Here is a 26,289-nt window from a genome sequence, read left to right on the forward strand (position 1 = left end):
CCGTGCCAGTACAATTCTAAAACTGCAGGGCCGCCAGCGTAATTATAGACCCTGTACAGAATGAGGCCGAGCGGGAGCCCGCAACCAGCTGCTTCTAGTGAGTAATGCTGACACTGTTATGCTGCCAGCTGCGAACTCCCACTTGGCCTGATTTTGTACAGGGTGCAATCTGGTTGCGGGTCAGTGTAGCCAGCACCAACGTGCTTTGTGGGGAGCATCAGGTCCAGGTTGCTTCTGCAATGAGAGGCAGGAGCTGCTCTGCCTGTCTCTGCTGCTTATGCAGGCGGCAGCTCCCACACCTGCCTGTCAGTGCAGAAGCAACCCAGACCCAGTGCTCCCCACAGAGCCCGTTGGCACGGGCTCCACCATGGCAGTGCCTCACCAACCACTAACTGAGGTGATGTTTTGCAGATGGTACACACAGATGGTATATAATGATGATTTATAGTTCTTAGAGGAGTGAATGGAAGGAGAATGTATATATGGCAAATCTCCCACAATCCGATTTTTATTGCAGGCTGCGCACTGCACCAAAAGAGTGGGCGCATATATACACACATGTTACAATGGGTGGGGTGGTGTTTTACGGATGGTGCACACAGATGGTATATATACACACACACATTATAGTGGGTGGAATGATTTTTTACAGATGGTGGAGTTCGGACATACATGGTGATGGAATGGGAATATACATTCTAAATGACTGAGTTAAGTTCCACCATCTCATTGAGGCCCTCTGGGTGGATAGAGTTCAGCAGGTGCATCCAAAAAACTTCTTGTTTGCACAATCTGCTGAACCTATCCCCCCCTCTGTTGGTGTTTTTAATATGTTCCACCCCTATCAGTTCCAAGCTTTGGGGATCGGCGTTGTGCTTCTCGAAGAAATGTCTAGAGACACTATGTGAAATTAAACTCTTTTTAATATTATGACGGTGCTCTAAGAACCTGATACGGAGTTTCCTAGTTGTGCGGCCCACGTATTTGAGCCCGCATTCACAGGACAAAACATAGATTGTATAAGTGGTGTTGCAATTTATAAAATTCCTAATAGGGTGTGTTTTGGTATCCCCCAGGTCACCATCTTCCTCCAGACGTTTCTCTATAGTTCGACGTCCCAGGCCATGTGGGATGTTGGAATACAGGCCCGTGACGTCGAGCGTGAGGAAATTGTAAGAGTCTTTCCATGTAGTCTCTTTGATGAGTTTAAGGAATGATGTAGTATCCTTGATGTGTGACCTGAGGGTGGAGACCCTAGGCTGAAGAAAAGAGTCCACAAAAAATGAAAGATTAGAAGTTTGTGGACTCAGGCCACATGGCCTGGGACGTCGAACTATAGAGAAACGTCTGGAGGAAGATGGTGATCTGGGGGTGGAGCTCAGACAATTTCTTCTCAACTGTATCACTTTTATTTTAGAACATAATTATTTTTAGTTTCAAGACACTCATTATCTGCAGGTGATGGGTACCGCCATGGGGACCAGCTATGCCAACCTGTACATGGGGGAGGTCGAAGACCAACATGTGTGGGGCGGCGGCTGTGACGCGAACCTGGTCCTCTATGGACGGTACATAGATGATCTTTTTATGATTTGGGACGGGGATGCACAAACAGCACTTGATTTTGTTCAAACACTTAATGATAACTCATATAATTTACAGTTCACCCACACTTTTCACCCCACGGAGATCTCCTTCCTGGATGTGGCCCTCTCCATAAAAGATAATAAAATTGTAACTAAAAACTATACCAAGGAGGTGGGGAGCCAAGCCTACCTCCACTACCCTGGAAAAAAGTATTCCCAAGGGACAGCTCATACGTATTAGGAGGAATTGTTCCTCAGTATCAGATTTTGAAATGCAAGCGGAGAAGATGATGTCCTCCTTTAAAAGTAGAGGTTATCCCGCCTCTTTGGTCCAAAAGGCATTCGATGAGGTAGTGAATATGGACCGAGACACACTGCTCAGTCCGAAAAAGAAAGCGAGAGATACGTATTCAGATGCCAACCTAAACAATACGAGAATGGGATTTATAAGTACATTCACAAGCCATCATACCGAGGTTAAAAATATTATATGTAAAAATTATAATATATTACATCAAGATCCTCTCTTAATAGGAACCTTACCGAAAAACCCGAATTTTATTTTTAAGAAAAACCGATCCCTTAAAAGCATTCTGGCACCCAGCTTCCTACCCTCAATTACCACCTGTCACACGCAGCCGCGACGGAGCGCGGCGGGTACAGTACTCACCCGTCCGCGCCCGCCGCCGGCTAGCGTGTGCAGGCTCCACTCTGAGGCGGGCAGGTGGGGGCAGCGCTGGGTAGAGGCGGCAGCGACGGAGCATCAGGTAGCAGCGTCCTTGACGATTGCGGCGCCGGGAGGCCGGCGGCGCCATCTTGAGTAAGGGCAGGTAGCGGATTGGGCCAGAGTAGAGAGTTCCTCCTCATCCTGCACGGACAGCCAATGGCAGCCACTCCCTGGGGATATAGTGGAGCTGCCCAGGCTGATCCGTGTCAGTGCAATGAGTCTTCTGAGTCGTTCACATCTCCGAGCTGACTCCTGGATCCTGGTTCTCTCTCCTGACTCTGGTGCCTTGCTCCCTGCACCTTATCCAAGGAAGGTTTTCTCCTGACACCAATGCTGCAAGCGCTATCTAGTGCTGGCTCCTGCTTGTTCCAGGATTCCCTTTCTTCATCATCCATCCATTCCATCCTCTTCCAGTCTTCCGGATCCATTTCTTCCATCATCAAATCAACCTCTTCCTGCATCTTCTTCTATGTACTCTGGCTCACCTAAAGACTGGTTCCAGAATTACCACTGGCAGTATATTGTGCTGGACTTATTGATTTATTCTTTTGCCACTTAAAGAAGTATTTAAGTGAACTTATTATTTATGAAACCAGTTATTAAACCTGCACGTTTCAATCCTACTCGCCCTGGTCCGTCTCCAGCTTCTGTGCACCACACGACTCCATCCAGCCCTTCTGCCGTGACAGTTTGCACTGACCCGATGGAATCGGGTGAAGCACAGGCTTCCATGACGGATGTTCTTCAAGGCATCATGGCTCGCCTGGAACAAGTAGAAACCACCCAGCGTCAAGTGGCTCACTTCCTCCAGTCCTTGTCACCACCTCAGGCGGCTCCCTCAGCTTCGGCCGCACCCACTGCTGGAGTCTCTGCCCCTCCTGCTCCTGCGAGTCCATCTGTTCCTCACCATCTACAGCTGTCGACACCCAGTAAATATGACGGGTCTCCGAGAGGATGTCGAGGATTCCTAAATCAATGTGACGTGCATTTTACCCTCCAGCCTTCCAATTTCCCTTCGCCCAAAACCCGGGTGGCCTACATCGTATCCCTACTGGCTGGTCCAGCCCTGGAGTGGGTGTCCCCCCTCTGGGAGCGTGCGGACCCTCTTCTCAATAATTATGAAGAGTTTGTGGCCTCCTTCCGTCGTATATTCGACGAGCCCGGCAGAGTGTCCTCTGCAGCCACGGAGATCCTGAGGATTCGTCAAGGCAGTCGCCCAGTGGGACAATATGTCGTACAGTTCCAAACCCTGGCGTCCGAACTTCGATGGAACGAAGAGGCTCTCGTATCTGCCTTCTGGAACGGTCTGGCTGGGCGCATCAAAGACGAGTTAGCAACTCGCGATCCTCCTTCCACCCTGGCAGAACTCATCTCCCTATGTACCAAAGTCGACCTGCGACTCCAAGAACGCCAACTTGAGAGGAATCGTTCTGATCGCCTTCGTCCTCGTTTCTCTCCCAATGTTGCTCCGGGCCCCAAGGCAATTCCTTCGCCTGCTGCACCAGCTGATGAACCCATGCAAATCAATCGTTCCCGCCTGTCCCTCGAGGAGAAGTTCCGAAGACGGCGAGAGAATTTGTGTATGTACTGTGGCTCATCTGCTCACCTATTGGCTGCCTGCCCACTGCGGCCGGGAAACGACCGCTCCTAATCCCCCCGAGGGAGGTCCGATTAGGAGTATTGTTTTCATCTCCCTCTTCTACTGACTCTATTATTCCAGTGACTCTTGTGTGTCCCCAAGGCGAGAGAAGACTTCAGGCCTTATTGGATTCTGGAGCAGCGGGGAACTTCCTTTCTTCTTCTTTTGTCAACCAGCATGCCCTGCCTGTGCAACCTCTGGATCATTCGCTGGTCCTCACGGCTGTGGATGGGAGTCGAATTCGGAGTGGACAAATCACTCATCAAACCATTCCGCTGAAGTTGCTCATCGGAGCCTTACATCAAGAGACCATTCAATTCTTCATTCTTCCACAATCTTCTCATCAAATGGTCCTGGGTCTTCCCTGGCTCTCCAAACATAATCCACAAATTGATTGGACCACTATGGAGATCAAAGCCTGGGGAACAGTCTGCCAGTCTACTTGCATTCCTCAGATCCTTCCGGTCTACCAGACCCATCCACAATGTGAGGATAACTGCTCTTCATCTTCTTCAGCTCCACCCTTGTCTATACCCGTACCGTATCGTCCATTTACAGATGTCTTCAGTAAAGGAGGTGCTGACACTTTACCTCCCCACCGGCCTTGGGACTGCCCAATAGAATTGATGGCTGGGAAATTTCCTCCTCGTGGCCGCATCTATCCTCTGTCGCTACCCGAGACTGAGGCCATGTCCTTGTACATCCAAGAGAACTTAAACAAGGGGTTCATCCGACCTTCTACCTCTCCGGCCGGGGCTGGGTTTTTCTTTGTGAAAAAGAAAGATGGCGGTCTTCGGCCTTGTATCGACTATAGAGGCCTGAACGACATCACTATAAAGAATCGCTATCCCTTACCCCTTATCACAGAACTGTTTGATAAGATCAGAGGAGCGACTGTCTTCACCAAATTGGACCTACGAGGGGCCTACAACTTGATACGAATCCGTTCCGGTGACGAGTGGAAGACGGCTTTTAATACAAGAGACGGTCACTATGAATATCTGGTGATGCCCTTCGGCCTTTGCAACGCCCCTGCCGTCTTCCAACAGTTCGTGAATGATATCTTCCGGGACTTGCTGTACCATTCCATTGTAGTCTATCTAGACGATATACTCATCTTCTCCTCCAATCTTCAACATCACAGACAGACCGTGTCCGAGGTGCTACGACGTCTTCGTCAAAATCAACTATTCTGTAAGTTGGAAAAATGCGTTTTTGAAGTCACCTCCATTCCATTCTTAGGCCACATTCTCTCTGCTACTGGTATCGAGATGGATCCAGAGAAGGTGAGAGCGATCCAAGACTGGGCACCTCCCACGACACTCAAGGGAATTCAGAGATTTTTAGGATTCTCAAATTATTACCGGCGATTCATCCGGAACTTCTCTACCATCGCTGCTCCCCTCACAGCTCTTACCCACAAAGGAGTTGATCCAAGTCAATGGCCGCCAGAAGCATTCTCAGCCTTCCAACAGTTAAAGAGGGCGTTTATGACGGCACCCATTCTCCTCCAACCAGATCTCGACAAGCCCTTCATCCTCGAGGTGGACGCATCCTCGGAAGGTATTGGGGCCATCTTGTCACAAAAAGGAGAGGATCAAGAATTACATCCTTGTGCTTTCCTCTCCAAAAAATTCCTTCCGGCAGAGAAGAATTACCCCATTGGGGAACAAGAGTTACTTGCTGTCAAAACGGCGTTAGAGGAGTGGCGATACCTTCTGGAGGGTGCGCGGCATAAGATCACCGTGTATTCAGATCACAAGAATTTGTCCTTTCTCAAACAAGTTCAATGCCTCACTGCTCGTCAAGCCCGATGGGCTATGTTTTTCGAACGTTTTAATTTTCAAATTAAATTTCGACCTGGCACCACTAATATTAAAGCTGACGCCCTATCCCGTTCCTTTGAAACGACTTCTGATATAGAGATTCTTCCTCGTCCAATCCTTGATCCAGTGGTTTTTGCTCAAGTGTCCGTACAGCCAATTCCTCCTCCAGGCAAGACGTTTGTTCCTCTCGAACTGCGAAAAAAAATATTATCATGGGCACATTCCTCCCGTTTCGCAGGTCACGCAGGAATACAGAAGACCTTGATGTTCCTGTCACGTTCTTATTGGTGGCCAACCATTCGTCACGACGTCACCAACTTCATCGCGTCTTGTGTAAAATGTGCTCAGCATAAGGTGCCCAGAACAACTCCTGTTGGTCCTCTCCGTCCTCTGGCCATTCCCACAGAACCATGGACTCATCTATCTATGGACTTCATTTGCGAGTTGCCTCCTTCCAAAGGTCATACAGCAATCTGGGTAGTGGTTGACCGATTCTCAAAAATGGTCCATTTCGTCCCACTAAAAGGTCTTCCCTCTGCTCCAGTACTGGCTCAGCTATTCATTTCCACCATTTTTAAATTACATGGTCTGCCCAAAGAAATTGTGTCTGATCGCGGAGTACAGTTCGTGGCGAAATTCTGGAGAGCTCTCTGTGCCACGGTAAAGGTTAACCTCAAGTTTTCTACTGCCTTTCATCCCCAGACCAACGGCCAGACGGAACGGGTGAATCAGGACTTGGAGGCCTTTATTCGATTGTTCATCTCGTCCTCTCAAGATGACTGGGTAGATCTCCTCCCGTGGGCAGAATTTATGCATAACAACTCCTATCACTCTTCCTCCGGAACCACGCCCTTCTTTACCATATTTGGTAAACACCCACGATCTCCAGACTTCTCAGAATTACCCTCTTCTGAAGTTCCTGCAGCGACCACTTCCCTCCAACGCTTTGCGAAGATTTGGTCGGATGTCCACACCGCTCTCCTTAAATCTTCTGCTCGATACAAGAGAATGGCGGACAGGAAAAGAAGAGCAGCGCCCAGATTAAAACTCGGGGATCGGGTATGGCTATCTACCCGTCATATACGCCTCCGTCTACCTTCTATGAAACTGGCTCCCCGGTACATTGGGCCATATGCCATCACCCAAGTCATTAATCCAGTCGCTTATAGACTTCAACTTCCTCCTTCCCTAAGGATCTCGAATTCCTTTCATGTGTCCCTCCTCAAGCCTTTAAGATTGAACTCTTATCAGAAGAAGGTTCCCAAACCACCCAAGATTAACTCCGAGAGTGGGATCGAATTCGAGGTAAGACGTATCATAGACTCTCGTCACCGCAATGCTCGTACTCAGTATCTGGTGGAGTGGGTCGGTTTTGGTCCTGAAGAGAACTCTTGGGTGGACTCCGTTGATTTGCATGCTCCAAAGCTGATTAAGCAATTTCTGCAGCGAAATCCTCACAAGGCCCATAGGCGTCCTGGGGCCACCCTGAAAAGGGGGGGTACTGTCACACGCAGCCGCGACGGAGCGCGGCGGGTACAGTACTCACCCGTCCGCGCCCGCCGCCGGCTAGCGTGTGCAGGCTCCACTCTGAGGCGGGCAGGTGGGGGCAGCGCTGGGTAGAGGCGGCAGCGACGGAGCATCAGGTAGCAGCGTCCTTGACGATTGCGGCGCCGGGAGGCCGGCGGCGCCATCTTGAGTAAGGGCAGGTAGCGGATTGGGCCAGAGTAGAGAGTTCCTCCTCATCCTGCACGGACAGCCAATGGCAGCCACTCCCTGGGGATATAGTGGAGCTGCCCAGGCTGATCCGTGTCAGTGCAATGAGTCTTCTGAGTCGTTCACATCTCCGAGCTGACTCCTGGATCCTGGTTCTCTCTCCTGACTCTGGTGCCTTGCTCCCTGCACCTTATCCAAGGAAGGTTTTCTCCTGACACCAATGCTGCAAGCGCTATCTAGTGCTGGCTCCTGCTTGTTCCAGGATTCCCTTTCTTCATCATCCATCCATTCCATCCTCTTCCAGTCTTCCGGATCCATTTCTTCCATCATCAAATCAACCTCTTCCTGCATCTTCTTCTATGTACTCTGGCTCACCTAAAGACTGGTTCCAGAATTACCACTGGCAGTATATTGTGCTGGACTTATTGATTTATTCTTTTGCCACTTAAAGAAGTATTTAAGTGAACTTATTATTTATGAAACCAGTTATTAAACCTGCACGTTTCAATCCTACTCGCCCTGGTCCGTCTCCAGCTTCTGTGCACCACACGACTCCATCCAGCCCTTCTGCCGTGACACCACCCCCTCACCTCTCATGACCTGGCTCCCTTCCCAACTAGCAGGGTTCTATAGATGCGGGAGTTCCAGATGCATCACATGCTCGCATATAAAAAATGCCAAAACCACACAAATTATGGTGGATACCAAAACACACCCTATTAGGAATTTTATAAATTGCAACACCACTTATACAATCTATGTTTTGTCCTGTGAATGCGGGCTCAAATACGTGGGCCGCACAACTAGGAAACTCCGTATCAGGTTCTTAAAGCACCGTCATAATATTAAAAAGAGTTTAATTTCACATAGTGTCTCTAGACATTTCTTCGAGAAGCACAACGCCGATCCCCAAAGCTTGGAACTGATAGGGGTGGAACATATTAAAAACACCAACAGAGGGGGGGATAGGTTCAGCAGATTGTGCAAACAAGAAGTTTTTTGGATGCACCTGCTGAACTCTATCCACCCAGAGGGCCTCAATGAGATGGTGGAACTTAACTCAGTCATTTAGAATGTATATTCCCATTCCATCACCATGTATGTCCGAACTCCACCATCTGTAAAAAAAAAAAAAAAATATCATTCCACCCACTATAATGTGTGTGTGTATATATACTATCTGTGTGCACCATCCGTAAAACACCACCCCACCCATTGTAACATGTGTGTATATATGCGCCCACTCTTTTGGTGCAGTGCGCAGCCTGCAAAAAAATCGGATTGTGGGAGATTTGCCATATATACATTCTCCTTCCATTCACTCCTCTAAGAACTATAAATCATCATTATATACCATCTGTGTGTACCATCTGCAAAACATCATCCCACCCATTATAATATGTGTGTATATGCGCCCATTCTTTCAGCATAGTGCGTAGCCTGCAATAAAAATCGGATTGTGGGAAACTACCATATATGCATTCTCTCTAAGAACTATGAACTATCATGATATATGTCCTTCCTCCATTCATTCTTATCTTTATAAATTTTCTTTGTTATAATAGTTCCATGTTTCACTTTTTATTATTCATTTATGATTATTTATTCCTTTTTTCTTGCATTTTCGGTTTTTATTTCATGAATACATCTTTCTGATCTTGATTCTTGTACTGCATCCTACTATATCCTCCTTCTCCCTCTGTATAAGTACCAACTTTGTAGTCCGGCCCAAATGAGGCATGTAAAGTGTACTCTAGTTTCCAACCACTAGAGGTCAGCCCTTTCACGTCTCTGGCCTAAGTATGAGATATGGACATCTCAAAATATCATTATATTGTTTTAGAAACTAAATGATATAAAATATCTCTATTAAATTGAAGTCAATACCATTATATGTCATTTTTCTGTACCCATACAAAACAACTCTAATGGACAAGCTCTGACATGCAATCCTCCCCCCCGCCATTAAAGCATAGAGGGGACGCCCTTACAGGTCGCACCACAGGTACTTCCTCCCTCACAGCCCACATACCACAATAGTGTGCCGAGCGTAGCGAGGCACCGTGCCCGTAGCATGGCGAGCGCAGCAAGCCTTGCGAGGGGACGCGGTGCTATGTTGACTGTGTCGACGCTTATAAAAAAAAAAAAAAACGTCGGCTTTTTTCACTGTCGACCTAACACCTGTCGACCTTATGACCCTGTCGACCTAATCCATGTCGGCCTTCAGTCAGGTCGACATAATGCAAGTCGACCTAATGGTGTAGACCTATGCTTGTAGACTCAAATGCAGTCTGACGAATGATTCCATTCCGTTTTTAGGGAGGGACAACAAGCTCTGACATGCAATCCTCCCCCCGCGCCATTAAAGCATAGAGGGGACGCCCTTACAGGTCGCACCACAGGTACTTCCGCCCTCACAGCCCACATACCATCAGGGCAGAATGACCTGGAAACTAATAGGTTGTTCCTCCAATTGAAATGCACATTCGATAAGGTCATCTCAGTCACCATGACTACCACACTAACAAAATTGATTGCACAAGCTAGCGATCATAATCTAAGCACTTTACAATTAACAAACTATGTTTTAGTGTATATCTTATTATTGTATGCTATTGTGTATGAATTTATAGTAACTTGCCTCCTACTTTAGCGCCCTATTTGTTTAGAAAATAGATTGGTTGATCTAATCAAGTTGGTCACATGACCCATGTAACAGGAAATAAATAGCCAGCCATGTTTTAAACCTGTTATCCTCTGACAAAGCTGCCTGGAGCAGCGAAACCGGTCAGGACTCAGGTCTCTATCTCCTTCCAGAATACCAAACTGGTACCCCTAAAGAACCCGGAAGTGCTTATTTGTGCACACACTTACCACCCTTTGTCCAATTGGACCACCAAGTCCTAGCAGCAAGGTTGAGGTCGAGGACTGTATCCCGCTCTATTCCATCCAGCGGAGGGAGTCGGTTATTTGTGCCATCCTAGGCCGCTCCTTATTAACATCTTCAAGTCCTCCCCACCATCTGCTACATCAGGGTTGCCGACTATGAAAAAATCCTCTCCGGGAGAAGCCCGGAGAGGAATATTGCATTACGCGTTTGGGGGGCGGGGCTTAACTATGACGTCATTAAGCCCCGCCCCCACTAGGGCAAATGGCCGAGATATCAGTTATCCATGGAGGGGGCGGGGCTAAAACGTCACGATTGTGCCGTTTTAGCTCCGCCCCCTCCCCTGAGACCCGCGGATTGCGGCATATAAATGCTGCGATCGGGGGGCTCAGTGGGGGTCCCCCTGATTCCGGGAGGGTTGCCCACCCTTCCGGGGGCCGGGAGGAAGGACCCGATTTTCGGGAGACTCCCGCAAATTCCGGGAGGGTCGGCAACCCTGTGCTACATCGGAGACAACCATCACGCCTCACCAGGACCTGGGGGTCCCCTTGGGCCACGCACAGATCCCAGTCCGGTAATACCACCTCCACTGGTTCCATTTGGATTACAAATTCCTACAGTAAGGTAGAGGTAGAGAACCCATCCCGCTCCAGTTCATCCAGCGGAGGGAGTCGGCAATCCGTGTCAACTTAAGCCGCTCCTTATTCTTACATCTGGTCCTCCCTTCCTACTGCTCCAATTGGGCATATCATTGCAGCTCCATACAGGACGATTTACATCTCAGCCCTATACAGGACTCTTGGGACTCTCCGGGCCATACATTTTCCCCAGTTTGGTTGGTGAGATATGAATTTTATGTGATTTTAGAGAATTATCAATGTATTCTGGCTATATGTATTTTAGACATTAAATCTTTTTGTACTAGATCAACCAATCCCTCATTTTTTTCACCCAACTTTACAAGTTTCATTACCTCACTTTTTACAAAGTTATACCAAGCGCAGCTCAACACCCCTTTCTTTTCTTGTATATTTAATATAACTATGCACAAAAAAAAACTTATGTCCATAAATATTTGAGCGTCTCAATACGTCTGATCCACAGCATCCTGTAATACTGAACTCCTAAACGTACGGTGCAGTACTCGTGTGTTCTCTATAGAGCTTTCCCCTAGCCAGACCGACGGGTGCCGGACGGCTCCCCGACAGTCATTACTCCGATGTCGGAATCCCGACTGCTCCCTCGTGGGGGTCCACAACCCCCATAGAGGGAGAATAAAATAGGTGGTGAGCCCAGCTCGCCACCATGCCCGCAAGGGGCTTCATTGCGCTCCCCATGCTGTGCAGTCGGGATTCTGACGTCTGAGTAATGACTGTCGGGTAATTATACCACACCCGGACCGACTGAATGCTGTTATCAGCCCTTCACTTACATTCACATGCATTTAACCAGCATAAACCAGCTGTGTCTTCAATTGGGTGTACAGGACTGTACTGTAAACTATTTGTGGGATCAAATGAGAAAATGAATCAGCGCAATCCATCAGTATAGCAACCAGACGATCCCTATATTGTGAAGTATTAACCAATTACTGTAAGTGTTTTATATAGAGGGAGGGGCTTTCCTGGAATCGGTGTAAATGTACTAGAAATGTACTAGCGGCCAATCAGGAGCCAGTAAAGTCGGCTCCTGATTGGCTAGAATTCATTCTTAGTCCAGACGTCGAGGAGGCAACATCTCTCCAGCTCTGAAAGTCCAGGGAGCTGCCGGCAGCGTACAGAAGAAGAAAGAAGAAGACAGAAGAAACAACATAAAGAAATAAGTCTTGGAAAAGAAGAGAGAAGACAGACCATCCATGGAGGACCTGGTGAGTAGGATTTACTTCCACAGGTCCAACATGGATTTTCTTCAGACAGGATGCCGACACTGGAGCCGCCGACACTGGAGCCGCCGACACTGGAGCCAGCGACCTACCGACGGGATCAAGATAGGTAAGTATCAGTGTGTTTGTGATGTGTGTATTAAACTTTTATTTAAAATGTGTGTCAGTGTGTTTTGTGTACTATTTTTTTAACTGTGGAACTACAAGTGCCAGCGGGCCCTTTAATGCCCAGCAGGCTGGTACTTGTGGTTCTCCAAGTCCCAACTTGCTGGGGAGGCTTGCTGGCACTTGTAGTGCCACAGTAAAAAACAATAGTTTTATCTTTTTTTTTTTTTTACACCATAATCAGCCCGATGCCCACCGCCCAGGGGCATCGGGGACAGTACCATGCTTCAGCCTGGTCAGGTAAGTCCTGGAGGGGGGAGACCCCTTTAGTGGGGGGGTCCCCACTCCCCCAGGGCCCCTGGCCAGGCTGACTGGTCGGTAGGGATGAATGCTTTGGCCGGGGGGACTTGCATAAAAAGTCTCCCCCCCGGCTGTGGCATTACCCTGCTGGCTGGTTTTGCCTGGGGCTGGTTCTTAAAATACGGGGGACCCCAGTCATTTTGTCCCCCGTATTTTGGGAACCAGCCCCAGAGCAGGAGCCTGGGGCTGGTTGTTAAAAATCAGGGAACCCCTATTTGTTGGGTTCCCTGGTTTTTAATTACCGGCTCCAGGCTCTGTCAGCCTGGTGCTGGTTACAGCTGTGGGGGGGACCCCACGCCGATTTTTTTTTTTTTTTTTTTTTTTTTTCTATTTTTTTTTTTTTTTTACACACTGCAGCCTGCACGGATCTGACTGATCCGTGCAGACTGCTAGAAATAATTTGTATTAGCAGCCGTATATACGGCCGCTAATACGAATGGTTACACCATCGGAGGGTTACAAAGCAGTCGTATATGACTGCTTTGTAATTTCCCCTCCGGAACACTGAAACAGTCGTATGCAGCCGTAGGGGAAATACCAATACGAAAAACTAGGTTTTTCATATTGGTAAATTTCCCCCATTATATCATAAACATAGCGTCCTGCAGTTCCTATAGCCCATAGGGGGAGGGGAGAAGGGGGGGCACCTAGAAATCAATATCGGGCCCTACAATTTCTAGTGGCAGCCCTGCCTGATACAAATCAGATGCATGTCTATGCAATGGTATTTTCACTGAGAAAAGTCTAACATACTGTACAGTAGAGTATTGCGCTACGGTGCATTTCATTGGACACTTCATGCACGCGCAATGTGGATTCTTTCACTATAGATTTGCATTAGACACATGCACAGTGGTGATTTGAAAAAATGACATCTGGTGGATGATCGCTGGTACTGCACTCACCCGGTAACACCATGGCCAAACACCGAACTGTGCGACTTATTGGCGTGAATAGGCACGCTGTGGCGAGCTGGTAGGACAAACACCATAGGCAGGCTAGATGGGCGTGGCTCCATATGTATACCACCAAGCTGCATTGGATGGTGGTATTTTTTTTTTTTTGCTGAGGAGATGCTCGTAAAGCCCTCAGTGAGCTCAACTGCATTAGGTGTGAATGAGATCATGGAGATTTAGTATACAGTACTATACATTGTTGCTGTGCGGTTTGTTACAGTACTATACATTGTGGCTGTGCGGTTTGTTACAGTACTATACATTGTGGCTGTGCGGTTTGTTACAGTACTATACATTGTTGCTGTGCGGTTTGTTACAGTACTATACATTGTTGCTGTGCGGTTTGTTACAGTACTATACATTGTGGCTGTGCGGTTTGTTACAGTACTATACATTGTGGCTGTGCGGTTTGTTACAGTACTATACATTGTGGCTGTGCGGTTTGTTACAGTACTATACATTGTGGGTTTGTTACAGTACTATACATTGTGGCTGTGCGGTTTGTTACAGTACTATACATTGTGGCTGTGCGGTTTGTTACAGTACTATACATTGTGGCTGTGCGGTTTGTTACAGTACTATACATTGTGGCTGTGCGGTTTGTTACAGTACTGTTTGTGCCTAGGGTTTGGATCCTGCTCACTAGCAATTCATTTTTGTAATTCCACTGTTTTTTTTTTGTACTTTACAATGTGTATATTTATGCTTTCCTTCCATTTTATCTGTGTATACCAAGCTCAGCTCCATAAGGGATGGCTCCTTTGTGGCCGATAGTCTCAGCCCACAACCATTTTGTATATATGCTACATAATCAATAATTCAGCTCCAGGGACTTGGTGAGGAAATGTAAGCCGCGTTAAGCCCGCATTTACTGCAGCATCCGCCATTCCCAGCATGCCCTGCACTCTGCCCACAGCAGCCACTCCTCCCTCCACCACTGACATAGCATCTGCCATTTCCAGCATGCCTTGCACTCTACCTGCAGCAGCCACTCCTCCCTCCACCACTGACCCAGCATCTGCCATTCCCAGCATGCCCTGCACTCTGCCCGCAGCAGCCACTCCTCCCTCCACCACTGACATAGCATCTGCCATTCCCAGCATGCCCTGCACTCTGCCCGCAGCAGCCACTCCTCCCTCCACCACTAACATAGCATCTGCCATTCCCAGCATGCCCTGCACTCTGCCCGCAGCAGCCACTCCTCCCTCCACGAGTGACATAGCGTCTGCCATTCCCAGCATGCCTTGCACTCTGCCCGCAGCAGCCACTCCTCCCTCCACCACTGACCCAGCATCTGCCATTCCCAGCATGCCCTGCACTCTCCCCGCAGCAGCCACTCCTCCCTCCACCACTGACATAGCATCTGCCATTCCCAGCATGCCCTGCACTATGACTGCTGAGGCCACTCCTCCCTCCACCACTGACCCAGCATCTGCCATTCCCAGCATGCCCTGCACTCTCCTCGCAGCAGCCACTCCTCCCTCCACCACTGACATAGCATCTGCCATTCCCAGCATGCCCTGCGCTCTGCCCAAAGCAGCCACTCCTCCCTCCACCACTGACCCAGCATCTGCCATTCCCAGCATGCCCTGCACTCTGCCCGCAGCAGCCACTCCTCCCTCCACCACTGACATAGCATCTGCCATTCGCAGCATGCCCTGCACTCTGCCCGCAGCAGCCACTCCTCCCTCCACCACTGACCCAGCATCTGCCATTCCCAGCATGCCCTGCGCTCTGCCCGCAGCAGCCACTCCTCCCTCCACCACTGACATAGCATCTGCCATTCCCAGCATGCCCTGCGCTCTGCCCGCAGCAGCCACTCCTCCCTCCACCACTGACATAGCATCTGCCATTCCCAGCATGCCCTGCGCTCTGCCCGCAGCAGCCACTCCTCCCTCCACCACTGACATAGCATCTGCCATTCCCAGCATGCCCTGCGCTCTGCCCGCAGCAGCCACTCCTCCCTCCACCACTGACCCAGCATCTGCCATTCCCAGCATGCCCTGCGCTCTGCCCGCAGCAGCCACTCCTCCCTCCACCACTGACATAGCATCTGCCATTCCCAGCATGCCCTGCGCTCTGCCCGCAGCAGCCACTCCTCCCTCCACCACTGACCCAGCATCTGCCATTCCCAGCATGCCCTGCACTCTGCCCGCAGCAGCCACTCCTCCCTCCACCACTGACATAGCATCTGCCATTCCCAGCATGCCCTGCGCTCTGCCCGCAGCAGCCACTCCTCCCTCCACCACTGACCCAGCATCTGCCATTCCCAGCATGCCCTGCGCTCTGCCCGCAGCAGCCACTCCTCCCTCCACCACTGACCCAGCATCTGCCATTCCCAGCATGCCCTGCACTCTGCCCGCAGCAGCCACTCCTCCCTCCACCACTGACATAGCATCTGCCATTCCCAGCATGCCCTGCACTCTGCCCGCAGCAGCCACTCCTCCCTCCACCACTGACCCAGCATCTGCCATTCCCAGCATGCCCTGCACTCTGCCCGCAGCAGCCACTCCTCCCTCCACCACTGACATAGCATCTGCCATTCCCAGCATGCCCTGCACTCTGCCCGCAGCAGCCACTCCTCCCTCCACCACTGACCCAGCATCTGCCATTCCCAGCATGCCCTGCACTCTGCCCGCAGCAGCCACTCCTCCCTCCACCACTGACATAGCATCTGCCATTCCCAGCATGCCCTGCGCTCTGCCCGCAGCAGCCACTCCTCCCTCCATCACTGACCCAGCATCTGCCATTCCCAGCATGCCCTGCGCTCTGCCCGCAGCAGCCACTCCTCCCTCCACCACTGACATAGCATCTGCCATTCCCAGCATGCCCTGCGCTCTGCCCGCAGCAGCCACTCCTCCCTCCACCACTGACCCAGCATCTGCCATTCCCAGCATGCCCTGCACTCTGCCCGCAGCAGCCACTCCTCCCTCCACCACTGACATAGCATCTGCCATTCCCAGCATGCCCTGCACTCTGCCCGCAGCAGCCACTCCTCCCTCCACCACTGACCCAGCATTTGCCATTCCCAGCATGCCCTGCACTCTGCCCGCAGCAGCCACTCCTCCCTCCACCACTGACCCAGCATTTGCCATTCCCAGCATGCCCTGCACTCTGCCCGCAGCAGCCACTCCTCCCTCCACCACTGACCCAGCATTTGCCATTCCCAGCATGCCCTGCGCTCTGCCCGCAGCAGCCACTCCTCCCTCCACCACTGACCCAGCATCTGCCATTCCCAGCATGCCCTGCACTCTGCCCGCAGCAGCCACTCCTCCCTCCACCACTGACATAGCATCTGCCATTCCCAGCATGCCCTGCACTCTGCCCGCAGCAGCCACTCCTCCCTCCACCACTGACCCAGCATTTGCCATTCCCAGCATGCCCTGCACTCTGCCCGCAGCAGCCACTCCTCCCTCCACCACTGACCCAGCATTTGCCATTCCCAGCATGCCCTGCGCTCTGCCCGCAGCAGCCACTCCTCCCTCCACCACTGACCCAGCATCTGCCATTCCCAGCATGCCCTGCACTCTGCCCGCAGCAGCCACTCCTCCCTCCACCACTGACATAGCATCTGCCATTCCCAGCATGCCCTGCACTCTGCCCGCAGCAGCCACTCCTCCCTCCACCACTGACCCAGCATCTGCCATTCCCAGCATGCCCTGCACTCTGCCCGCAGCAGCCACTCCTCCCTCCACCACTGACATAGCATCTGCCATTCCCAGCATGCCCTGCACTCTGCCCGCAGCAGCCACTCCTCCCTCCACCACTGACCCAGCATCTGCCATTCCCAGCATGCCCTGCACTCTGCCCGCAGCAGCCACTCCTCCCTCCACCACTGACCCAGCATCTGCCATTCCCAGCATGCCCTGCACTCTGCCCGCAGCAGCCACTCCTCCCTCCACGACTGACATAGCGTCCGCCATTCCCAGCATGCCCTGCGCTATGACTGCTGAGGCCACTCCTCCCTCGACCACTGACATAGCATCTGCCATTCCCAGCATGCCCTGCACTCTGCCCGCAGCAGCCACTCCTCCCTCCACCACTGACATAGCATCTGCCATTCCCAGCATGCCCTGCACTCTGCCCGCAGCAGCCACTCCTCCCTCCACCACTGACATAGCATCTTCCATTCCCAGCATGCCCTGCACTCTGCCCGCAGCAGCCACTCCTCCCTCCACCACTGACCCAGCATCTGCCATTCCCAGCATGCCCTGCACTCTGCTTGCAGCAGCCACTCCTCCCTCCACCAGTGACCCAGCATCTGCCATTCCCAGCATGCCCTGCGCTATGACTGCTGAGGCCAGTCCGCCCTCCACCACTGACCCAGCATCTGCCATTCCCAGCATGCCCTGCACTATGACTGCTGAGGCCAGTCCGCCCTCCACCACTGACATAGCGTCTGCCATTCCCAGCATGCCCTGCGCTATGACTGCTGAGGCCACTCCTCCCTCCACCACTGACATAGCCTCTGCCATTCCCAGCATGCCCTGCGCTATGACTGCTGAGGCCTCTCCTCCCTCCACCACTGACATAGCGTCTGCCATTCCCAGCATGCCCTGCGCTATGACTGCTGAGGCCACTCCTCCCTCCACCACTGACATAGCGTCTGCCATTCCCAGCATGCCCTGCGCTATGACTGCTGAGGCCTCTCCTCCCTCCACCACTGACATAGCGTCTGCCATTCCCAGCATGCCCTGCGCTATGACTGCTGAGGCCAGTCCACCCTCTGACACTAGCCAAGCTTGTAGCATTGTATCCTGGTAACCTGATAACATGGCTGCTTCCTCTGTTCACAGGACATGTACTCAGCAGGAATAATATGGAGGAGGTGATACGATTGGCTGCTGATGAGAACTTGCTGCTCATTGCTGATGAGGTACAATCTGATTATTACTCTGATATGTAACCCATCCACGTGCACACAATGGCGGTGGCATTCATACTGCCCACTGTGTAACACTGCTGTGCCACATCTCCTTTATACCGATTTCACATTGGCCACTTTCACAATAAACCCGGGTCACCCATATACAGAGGGTGACCTGGGTTTAACCCTTCTTTTAACCCAGATCGAATTGCCTTGTTGTTCAAAGTGGGTTATAAGATTTGGTGCTTTCACACAGCAACTATAAACCGACAGTAACCCGGGTTTCAGCTGTGATGTGAAAGGGGGTAAACTGACCTGTCTAGAGATCTGAAGAACAGTTCAATGATCAAATAGGGGAGCCACACCCACTGCCACCAACTGCCATTTCTAACTGACTCCATGGCAGTGGGTGTGTCTCTCCTATTAATATTGAACTGTGCCCGACCTTTGGAGCAACCACTGCATCACCCTATACATTTACCCTCTGATAGATACATACTGATAACCTGCTGTAATCTCCCCGATATCTCTCTTCCCATCAGGTCCACAGACCGCTCTGTAATCTCCCCGATATCTCTCTTCCCATCAGGACCACAGACCGCTCTGTAATCTCCCCGATATCTCTCTTCCCCTCAGGTCCTGAGACCACTGTGTAATATCCCCGAAATCTCTCTTCCCCTCAGGTCCACAGACAGCTCTGTAATCTCCCCGATATCTCTCTTCCCCTCAGGACCACAGACCACTCTGTAATCTCCCCGATATCTCTCTTCCCCTCAGGACCACAGACCGCTCTGTAATCTCCCCGATATCTCTCTTCCCCTCAGGTCCACAGACCGCTCTGTAATCTCCCCGATATCTCTCTTCCCTTCATGACCACAGACCGCTCTGTAATCTCCCCGATATCTCTCTTCCCCTCAGGTCCACAGACCGCTCTGTAATCTCCCCGATATCTCTCTTCCCGTCAGGACCACAGACCGCTGTGTAATCTCCCCGATATCTCTCTTCCCCTCAGGACCACAGACCGCTCTGTAATCTCCCCGATATCTCTCTTCCCCTCAGGACCACAGACCGCTCTGTAATCTCCCCGATATCTCTCTTCCCGTCAGGACCACAGACCGCTGTGTAATCTCCCCGATATCTCTCTTCCCCTCAGGACCACAGACCGCTCTGTAATCTCCCCGATATCTCTCTTCCCGTCAGGACCACAGACCTCTGTGTAATCTCCCGATATCTCTCTTCCCCTCAGGACCACAGACCGCTCTGTAATCTCCCCGATATCTCTCTTCCCGTCAGGACCACAGACCTCTGTGTAATCTCCCGATATCTCTCTTCCCCTCAGGACCACAGACCGCTCTGTAATCTCCACGATATCTCTCTTCCCTCAGGTCCACAGACCGCTGTGTAATCTCCCCGATATCTCTCTTCCCGTCAGGACCACAGACCGCTGTGTAATCTCCCCGATATCTCTCTTCCCCTCAGGACCACAGACCGCTGTGTAATCTCCCCGATATCTCTCTTCCCTTCAGGACCACAGACCTCTGTGTAATCTCCCCGATATCACTCTTCCCCTCAGGACCACAGACCGCTGTGTAATCTCCCCGATATCTCTCTTCCCTCAGGTCCACAGACCGCTGTGTAATCTCCCCGATATCTCTCTTCCCGTCACGACCACAAACCGCTCTGTAATCTCCCCGATATCTCTCTTCCCGTCAGGACCACAGACCGCTCTGTAATCTCCCTGATATCTCTCTTCCCTTCAGGTTTACCAAGAGAACGTCTTTGGACCAGGAGCCGCTTTTCATTCCTTTAAGAAAGTTCTCTATGAAATGGGCCCTCGTTACTCAGACAGGGTCCAACTTGTGTCCTTCAATTCCATCTCCAAGGGGATCAGCGCAGAGTGAGTATTGCGGGTCTGGCGGTGTCCTGGGGATGGGACAGACGGTAATGGCTGATCTACTGCTTACTGATGGAGTCATTTGTATCTGTCTGACCGGAGACGTATTAGCATTGTGGCTAATGGTGGATGGGTGCTGTAGCCTGTGCCCAAGGGACAACCGCCCGCCTGCCTCTCCCACCTCAGGATTCTGTGGGTTAGTGATGGGTGATCATGCTGGAGTTACCGATATCTCATTCATTCCAGTACAAGAGGCCAGCACTGTGCACATATAGACGTGTCCTCATACACTGTGACACGGTAGGCAGCCCCTTCCTGTGCACAGTGTCTCTGGTCTCCGCCATGCTGAGCACTGTGCACATATAGACGTGTCCTCATACACTGTGACATGGTAGGCAGCCCCTTCATGTGCACCGTGCCTCTGGTCTCTGCCATGCTGAGCACAGTGCACACATAGACGTGTCCTCACACACTGTGACACGGTAGGCAGCCCCTTCCTGTGCACCGTGCCTCTGGTCTCTGCCATGCTGAGCACAGTGCACACATAGACGTGTCCTCATACACTGTGACATGGTAGGCAGCCCCTTCCTGTGCACCGTGCCTCTGGTCTCTGCCATGCTGAGCACAGTGCACACATAGACGTGTCCTCACACACTGTGACACGGTAGGCAGCCCCTTCCTGTGCACCGTGCCTCTGGTCTCTGCCATGCTGAGCACAGTGCACATATAGACGTGTCCTCATACACTGTGACATGGTAGGCAGCCCCTTCATGTGCACCGTGCCTCTGGTCTCTGCCATGCTGAGCACAGTGCACACATAGACGTGTCCTCATACACTGTGACATGGTAGGCAGCCCCTTCCTGTGCACCACGTCTCTTGCCTCCGCCATGCTGATCACTGCGAGGACCCCTCTGTGTGTCTGCAGATGGGCAGGTTATATATAAGTCACTATAATCTCTCTGCTTCCTCCCATGAGGTGGGGGCTGCGATCTGCATATACCGAGGCTGGGGGTGCGAGGACCCCTCTGTGTGTCTGCAGATGGGCAGGTTATATATAAGTCTCTATAATCCCTCTGCTTCCTCCCATGAGGTGCGGGCTGCGATCTGCATATACCGAGGCTGGGGGTGAGAGGACCCCTCTGTGTGTCTGCAGATGGGCAGGTTATATATAAGTCTCTATAATCTCTCTGATTCCTCCCATGAGGTGCGGGCTGCGATCTGCATATACCGAGGCTGGGGGTACGAGGACCCCTCTGTGTGTCTGCAGATGGGCAGGTTATATATAAGTCACTATAATCTCTCTGCTTCCTCCCATGAGGTGCGGGCTGCGATCTGCATATACCGAGGCTGGGGGTGCGAGGACCCCTCTGTGTGTCTGTAGATGGGCAGGTTATATATAAGTCACTATAATCCCTCTGCTTCCTCCCATGAGGTGCGGGCTGCGATCTGCATATACCGAGGCTGGGGGTACGAGGACCCCTCTGTGTGTCTGTAGATGGGCAGGTTATATATAAGTCACTATAATCCCTCTGCTTCCTCCCATGAGGTGCGGGCTGCGATCTGCATATACCGAGGCTGGGGGTACGAGGACCCCTCTGTGTGTCTGCAGATGGGCAGGTTATATATAAGTCACTATAATCCCTCTGCTTCCTCCCATGAGGTGCGGGCTGCGATCTGCATATACCGAGGCTGGGGGTACGAGGACCCCTCTGTGTGTCTGCAGATGGGCAGGTTATATATAAGTCACTATAATCCCTCTGCTTCCTCCCATGAGGTGCGGGCTGCGATCTGCATATACTGAGGCTGGGGGTACGAGGACCCCTCTGTGTGTCTGCAGATGGGCAGGTTATATATAAGTCACTATAATCTCTCTGCTTCCTCCCATAAGGTGCGGGCTGCGATCTGCATATACCGAGGCTGGGGGTGCGAGGACCCCTCTGTGTGTCTGCAGATGGGCAGGTTATATATAAATCACTATAATCCCTCTGCTTCCTCCCATGAGGTGCGGGCTGCGATCTGCATATACCGAGGCTGGGGGTGCGAGGACCCCTCTGTGTGTCTGCAGATGGGCAGGTTATATATAAGTCACTATAATCCCTCTGCTTCCTCCCATGAGGTGCGGGCTGCGATCTGCTTATACCGAGGCTGGGGGTACGAGGACCCCTCTGTGTGTCTGCAGATGGGCAGGTTAGATATAAGTCACTATAATCCCTCTGCTTCCTCCCATGAGGTGCGGGCTGCGATCTGCATATACCGAGGCTGGGGGTGAGAGGACCCCTCTGTGTGTCTGCAGATGGGCAGGTTATATATAAGTCACTATAATCTCTCTGCTTCCTCCCATGAGGTGCGGGCTGCGATCTGCTTATACCGAGGCTGGGGGTGCGAGGACCCCTCTGTGTGTCTGCAGATGGGCAGGTTATATATAAGTCACTATAATCCCTCTGCTTCCTCCCATGAGGTGCGGGCTGCGATCTGCATATACCGAGGCTGGGGGTGCGAGGACCCCTCTGTGTGTCTGCAGATGGGCAGGTTATATATATGTCACTATAATCTCTCTGCTTCCTCCCATGAGGTGGGGGCTGCGATCTGCATATACCGAGGCTGGGGGTGCGAGGACCCCTCTGTGTGTCTGCAGAAGGGCAGGTTATATATAAGTCTCTATAATCTCTCTGTTTCCTCCCATGAGGTGCGGGCTGCGATCTGCATATACCGAGGCTGGGGGTGCGAGGACCCCTCTGTGTGTCTGCAGATGGGCAGGTTATATATCAGTCTCTATAATCTCTCTGGTCCTCCCATGAGGTGCGGGCTGCGATCTGCATATACCGAGGCTGGGGGTACGAGGACCCCTCCGTGTGTCTGCAGATGGGCAGGTTATATATGTCACTATAATCCCTCTGCTTCCTCCCATGAGGTGCGGGCTGCGATCTGCATATACCGAGGATGGGGGTGCGAGGACCCCTCTGTGTGTCTGCAGATGGGCAGGTTATATATAACTCACTATAATCCCTCTGCTTCCTCCCATGAGGTGCGGGCTGCGATCTGCATATACCGAGGCTGGGGGTACGAGGACCCCTCCGTGTGTCTGCAGATGGGCAGGTTATATATATGTCACTATAATCTCTCTGTTTCCTCCCATGAGGTGCGGGCTGCGATCTGCATATACCGAGGCTGGGGGTACGAGGACCCCTCTGTGTGTCTGCAGATGGGCAGGTTATATATAAGTCTCTATAATCTCTCTGCTTCCTCCCATGAGGTGCGGGCTGCGATCTGCATATACCGAGGCTGGGGGTGCGAGGACCCATCTGTGTGTCTGCAGATGGGCAGGTTATATATAAGTCACTATAATCTCTCTGCTTCCGCCCATGAGGTGCGGGCTGCGATCTGCTTATACCGAGGCTGGGGGTACGAGGACCCCTCTGTGTGTCTGCAGATGGGCAGGTTATATATAAGTCTCTATAATCCCCCTGTTTCCTCCCATGAGGTGCGGGCTGCGATCTGCATATACCGAGGCTGGGGGTGAGAGGACCCCTCTGTGTGTCTGCAGATGGGCAGGTTATATATAAGTCACTATAATCTCTCTGCTTCCTCCCATGAGGTGCGGGCTGCGATCTGCTTATACCGAGGCTGGGGGTTCGAGGACCCCTCTGTGTGTCTGCAGATGGGCAGGTTATATATCAGTCTCTATAATCTCTCTGTTTCCTCCCATGAGGTGCGGGCTGCGATCTGCATATACCGAGGCTGGGGGTACGAGGACCCCTCCGTGTGTCTGCAGATGGGCAGGTTATATATAAGTCACTATAATCCCTCTGCTTCCTCCCATGAGGTGCGGGCTGCGATCTGCATATACCGAGGATGGGGGTGCGAGGACCCCTCTGTGTGTCTGCAGATGGGCAGGTTATATATAAGTCTCTATAATCCCCCTGTTTCCTCCCATGAGGTGCGGGCTGCGATCTGCATATACCGAGGCTGGGGGTGAGAGGACCCCTCTGTGTGTCTGCAGATGGGCAGGTTATATATCAGTAGAGACAGGATTATATGCAACATAAAAAGCTTGAAATATGCATGCAAATATGCCTGAAAAATACTTAAAATATGCATGAAAAGTGTTAAAATATGCTACATTAAATAATAAAAAAAAGTAATTTTTAACTTATTTATTAAAAAATCAGCATAAAATTAGTTGCAAATAAACCTCAAAAATAGTCCCACAGCATCTGCAGATGTCTAGTGCTGTGCACGGGATTTTTTTTCTTCCTGGCTGTTACAGCTGACTGCAGCATCCTAGGCTCTTCTTGCATCAACTACACGGACCCTCATCTCCAGTGCCGATGGATCAAATGTCAGCATAGCGTGTGAGGGCGGCGCAGTGGAAGGCTTCTTCCCTGCGCCGCATACTCACTGTGACACGGCATTTTCTCCACGCCGCGTGATGTCACAACCCTTCTGCCCGCCTCCTCTGCTGCAGAAGTCTGTCTCTTGGTGTAAAGTCCCAGGCCATGGGAAGGCAAAAGTTCAGGAGCTTCATAATGGCATCCGCCCGACTGACTTTTATCAACATGGATTGGCAGCCTAGAGCAGTGTCAGACATAGCGTACATCCAAGGTTCCCCACACTGCGCACATATTGCCCCAGCCTGCACACTCTACCACTACCTGGCCAGCAGCAGCAGGGCAAAGCAGTGCTGTGACTCGCGGGTGGAAAGGGAGCGGGGCCTAAAATATGCACCATCACTAGATTTTAGGTAAAATATGCAATAACCTGTGAGAATGGGCAAAATATGCAAATGCATATGCAAATATGCAAATGCATATAATCCTGTCTCTATATATCAGTCTCTATAATCTCTCTGTTTCCTCCCATGAGGTGCGGGCTGCGATCTGCATATACCGAGGCTGGGGGTACGAGGACCCCTCCGTGTGTCTGCAGATGGGCAGGTTATATATAAGTCACTATAATCCCTCTGCTTCCTCCCATGAGGTGCGGGCTGCGATCTGCATATACCGAGGATGGGGGTGCGAGGACCCCTCTGTGTGTCTGCAGATGGGCAGGTTATATATAACTCACTATAATCCCTCTGCTTCCTCCCATGAGGTGCGGGCTGCGATCTGCATATACCGAGGCTGGGGGTACGAGGACCCTCCGTGTGTCTGCAGATGGGCAGGTTATATATAAGTCTCTATAATCTCTCTGTTTCCTCCCATGAGGTGCGGGCTGCGATCTGCATATACCGAGGCTGGGGGTACGAGGACCCCTCCGTGTGTCTGCAGATGGGCAGGTTATATATAAGTCACTATAATCCCTCTGCTTCCTCCCATGAGGTGCGGGCTGCGATCTGCATATACCGAGGCTGGGGGTGCGAGGACCCCTCTGTGTGTCTGCAGATGGGCAGGTTATATATAACTCACTATAATCCCTCTGCTTCCTCCCATGAGGTGCGGGCTGCGATCTGCATATACCGAGGCTGGGGGTACGAGGACCCCTCCGTGTGTCTGCAGATGGGCAGGTTATATATAAGTCTCTATAATCTCTCTGCTTCCTCCCATGAGGTGGGGGCTGCGATCTGCATATACCGAGGCTGGGGGTGCGAGGACCCCTCTGTGTGTCTGCAGATGGGCAGGTTACATATAAGTCACTATAATCTCTCTGCTTCCTCCCATGAGGTGCGGGCTGCGATCTGCATATACCGAGGCTGGGGGTACGAGGACCCCTCTGTGTGTCTGCAGATGGGCAGGTTATATATAAGTCTCTATAATCTCTCTGCTTCCTCCCATGAGGTGCGGGCTGCGATCTGCTTATACCGAGGCTGGGGGTACGAGGACCCCTCTGTGTGTCTGCAGATAGGCAGG

The 26,289-nt window shown here is 51.5% G+C and overlaps 1 protein-coding gene across 1 annotated transcript in view; it reads left to right on the top strand.

Annotated features, from left to right (window-relative positions):
* LOC146005650 (alanine aminotransferase 2-like) overlaps positions 1–26,289 on the top strand; it is a 79,097-nt gene that overhangs the window by 28,308 nt on the left and 24,500 nt on the right. The window contains exons 6-7 of the mRNA XM_083145041.1: positions 18,478–18,557; positions 20,309–20,445. Coding sequence (XP_083001167.1) covers positions 18,478–18,557; positions 20,309–20,445 — 217 coding nt within the window. The remainder of the gene's footprint in view (positions 1–18,477; positions 18,558–20,308; positions 20,446–26,289) is intronic.

Source organism: Crinia signifera, chromosome 5 (assembly GCF_055691185.1).
Source record: "Crinia signifera chromosome 5, ASM5569118v1, whole genome shotgun sequence".
Classification (NCBI taxonomy): domain Eukaryota; kingdom Metazoa; phylum Chordata; class Amphibia; order Anura; family Myobatrachidae; genus Crinia; species Crinia signifera.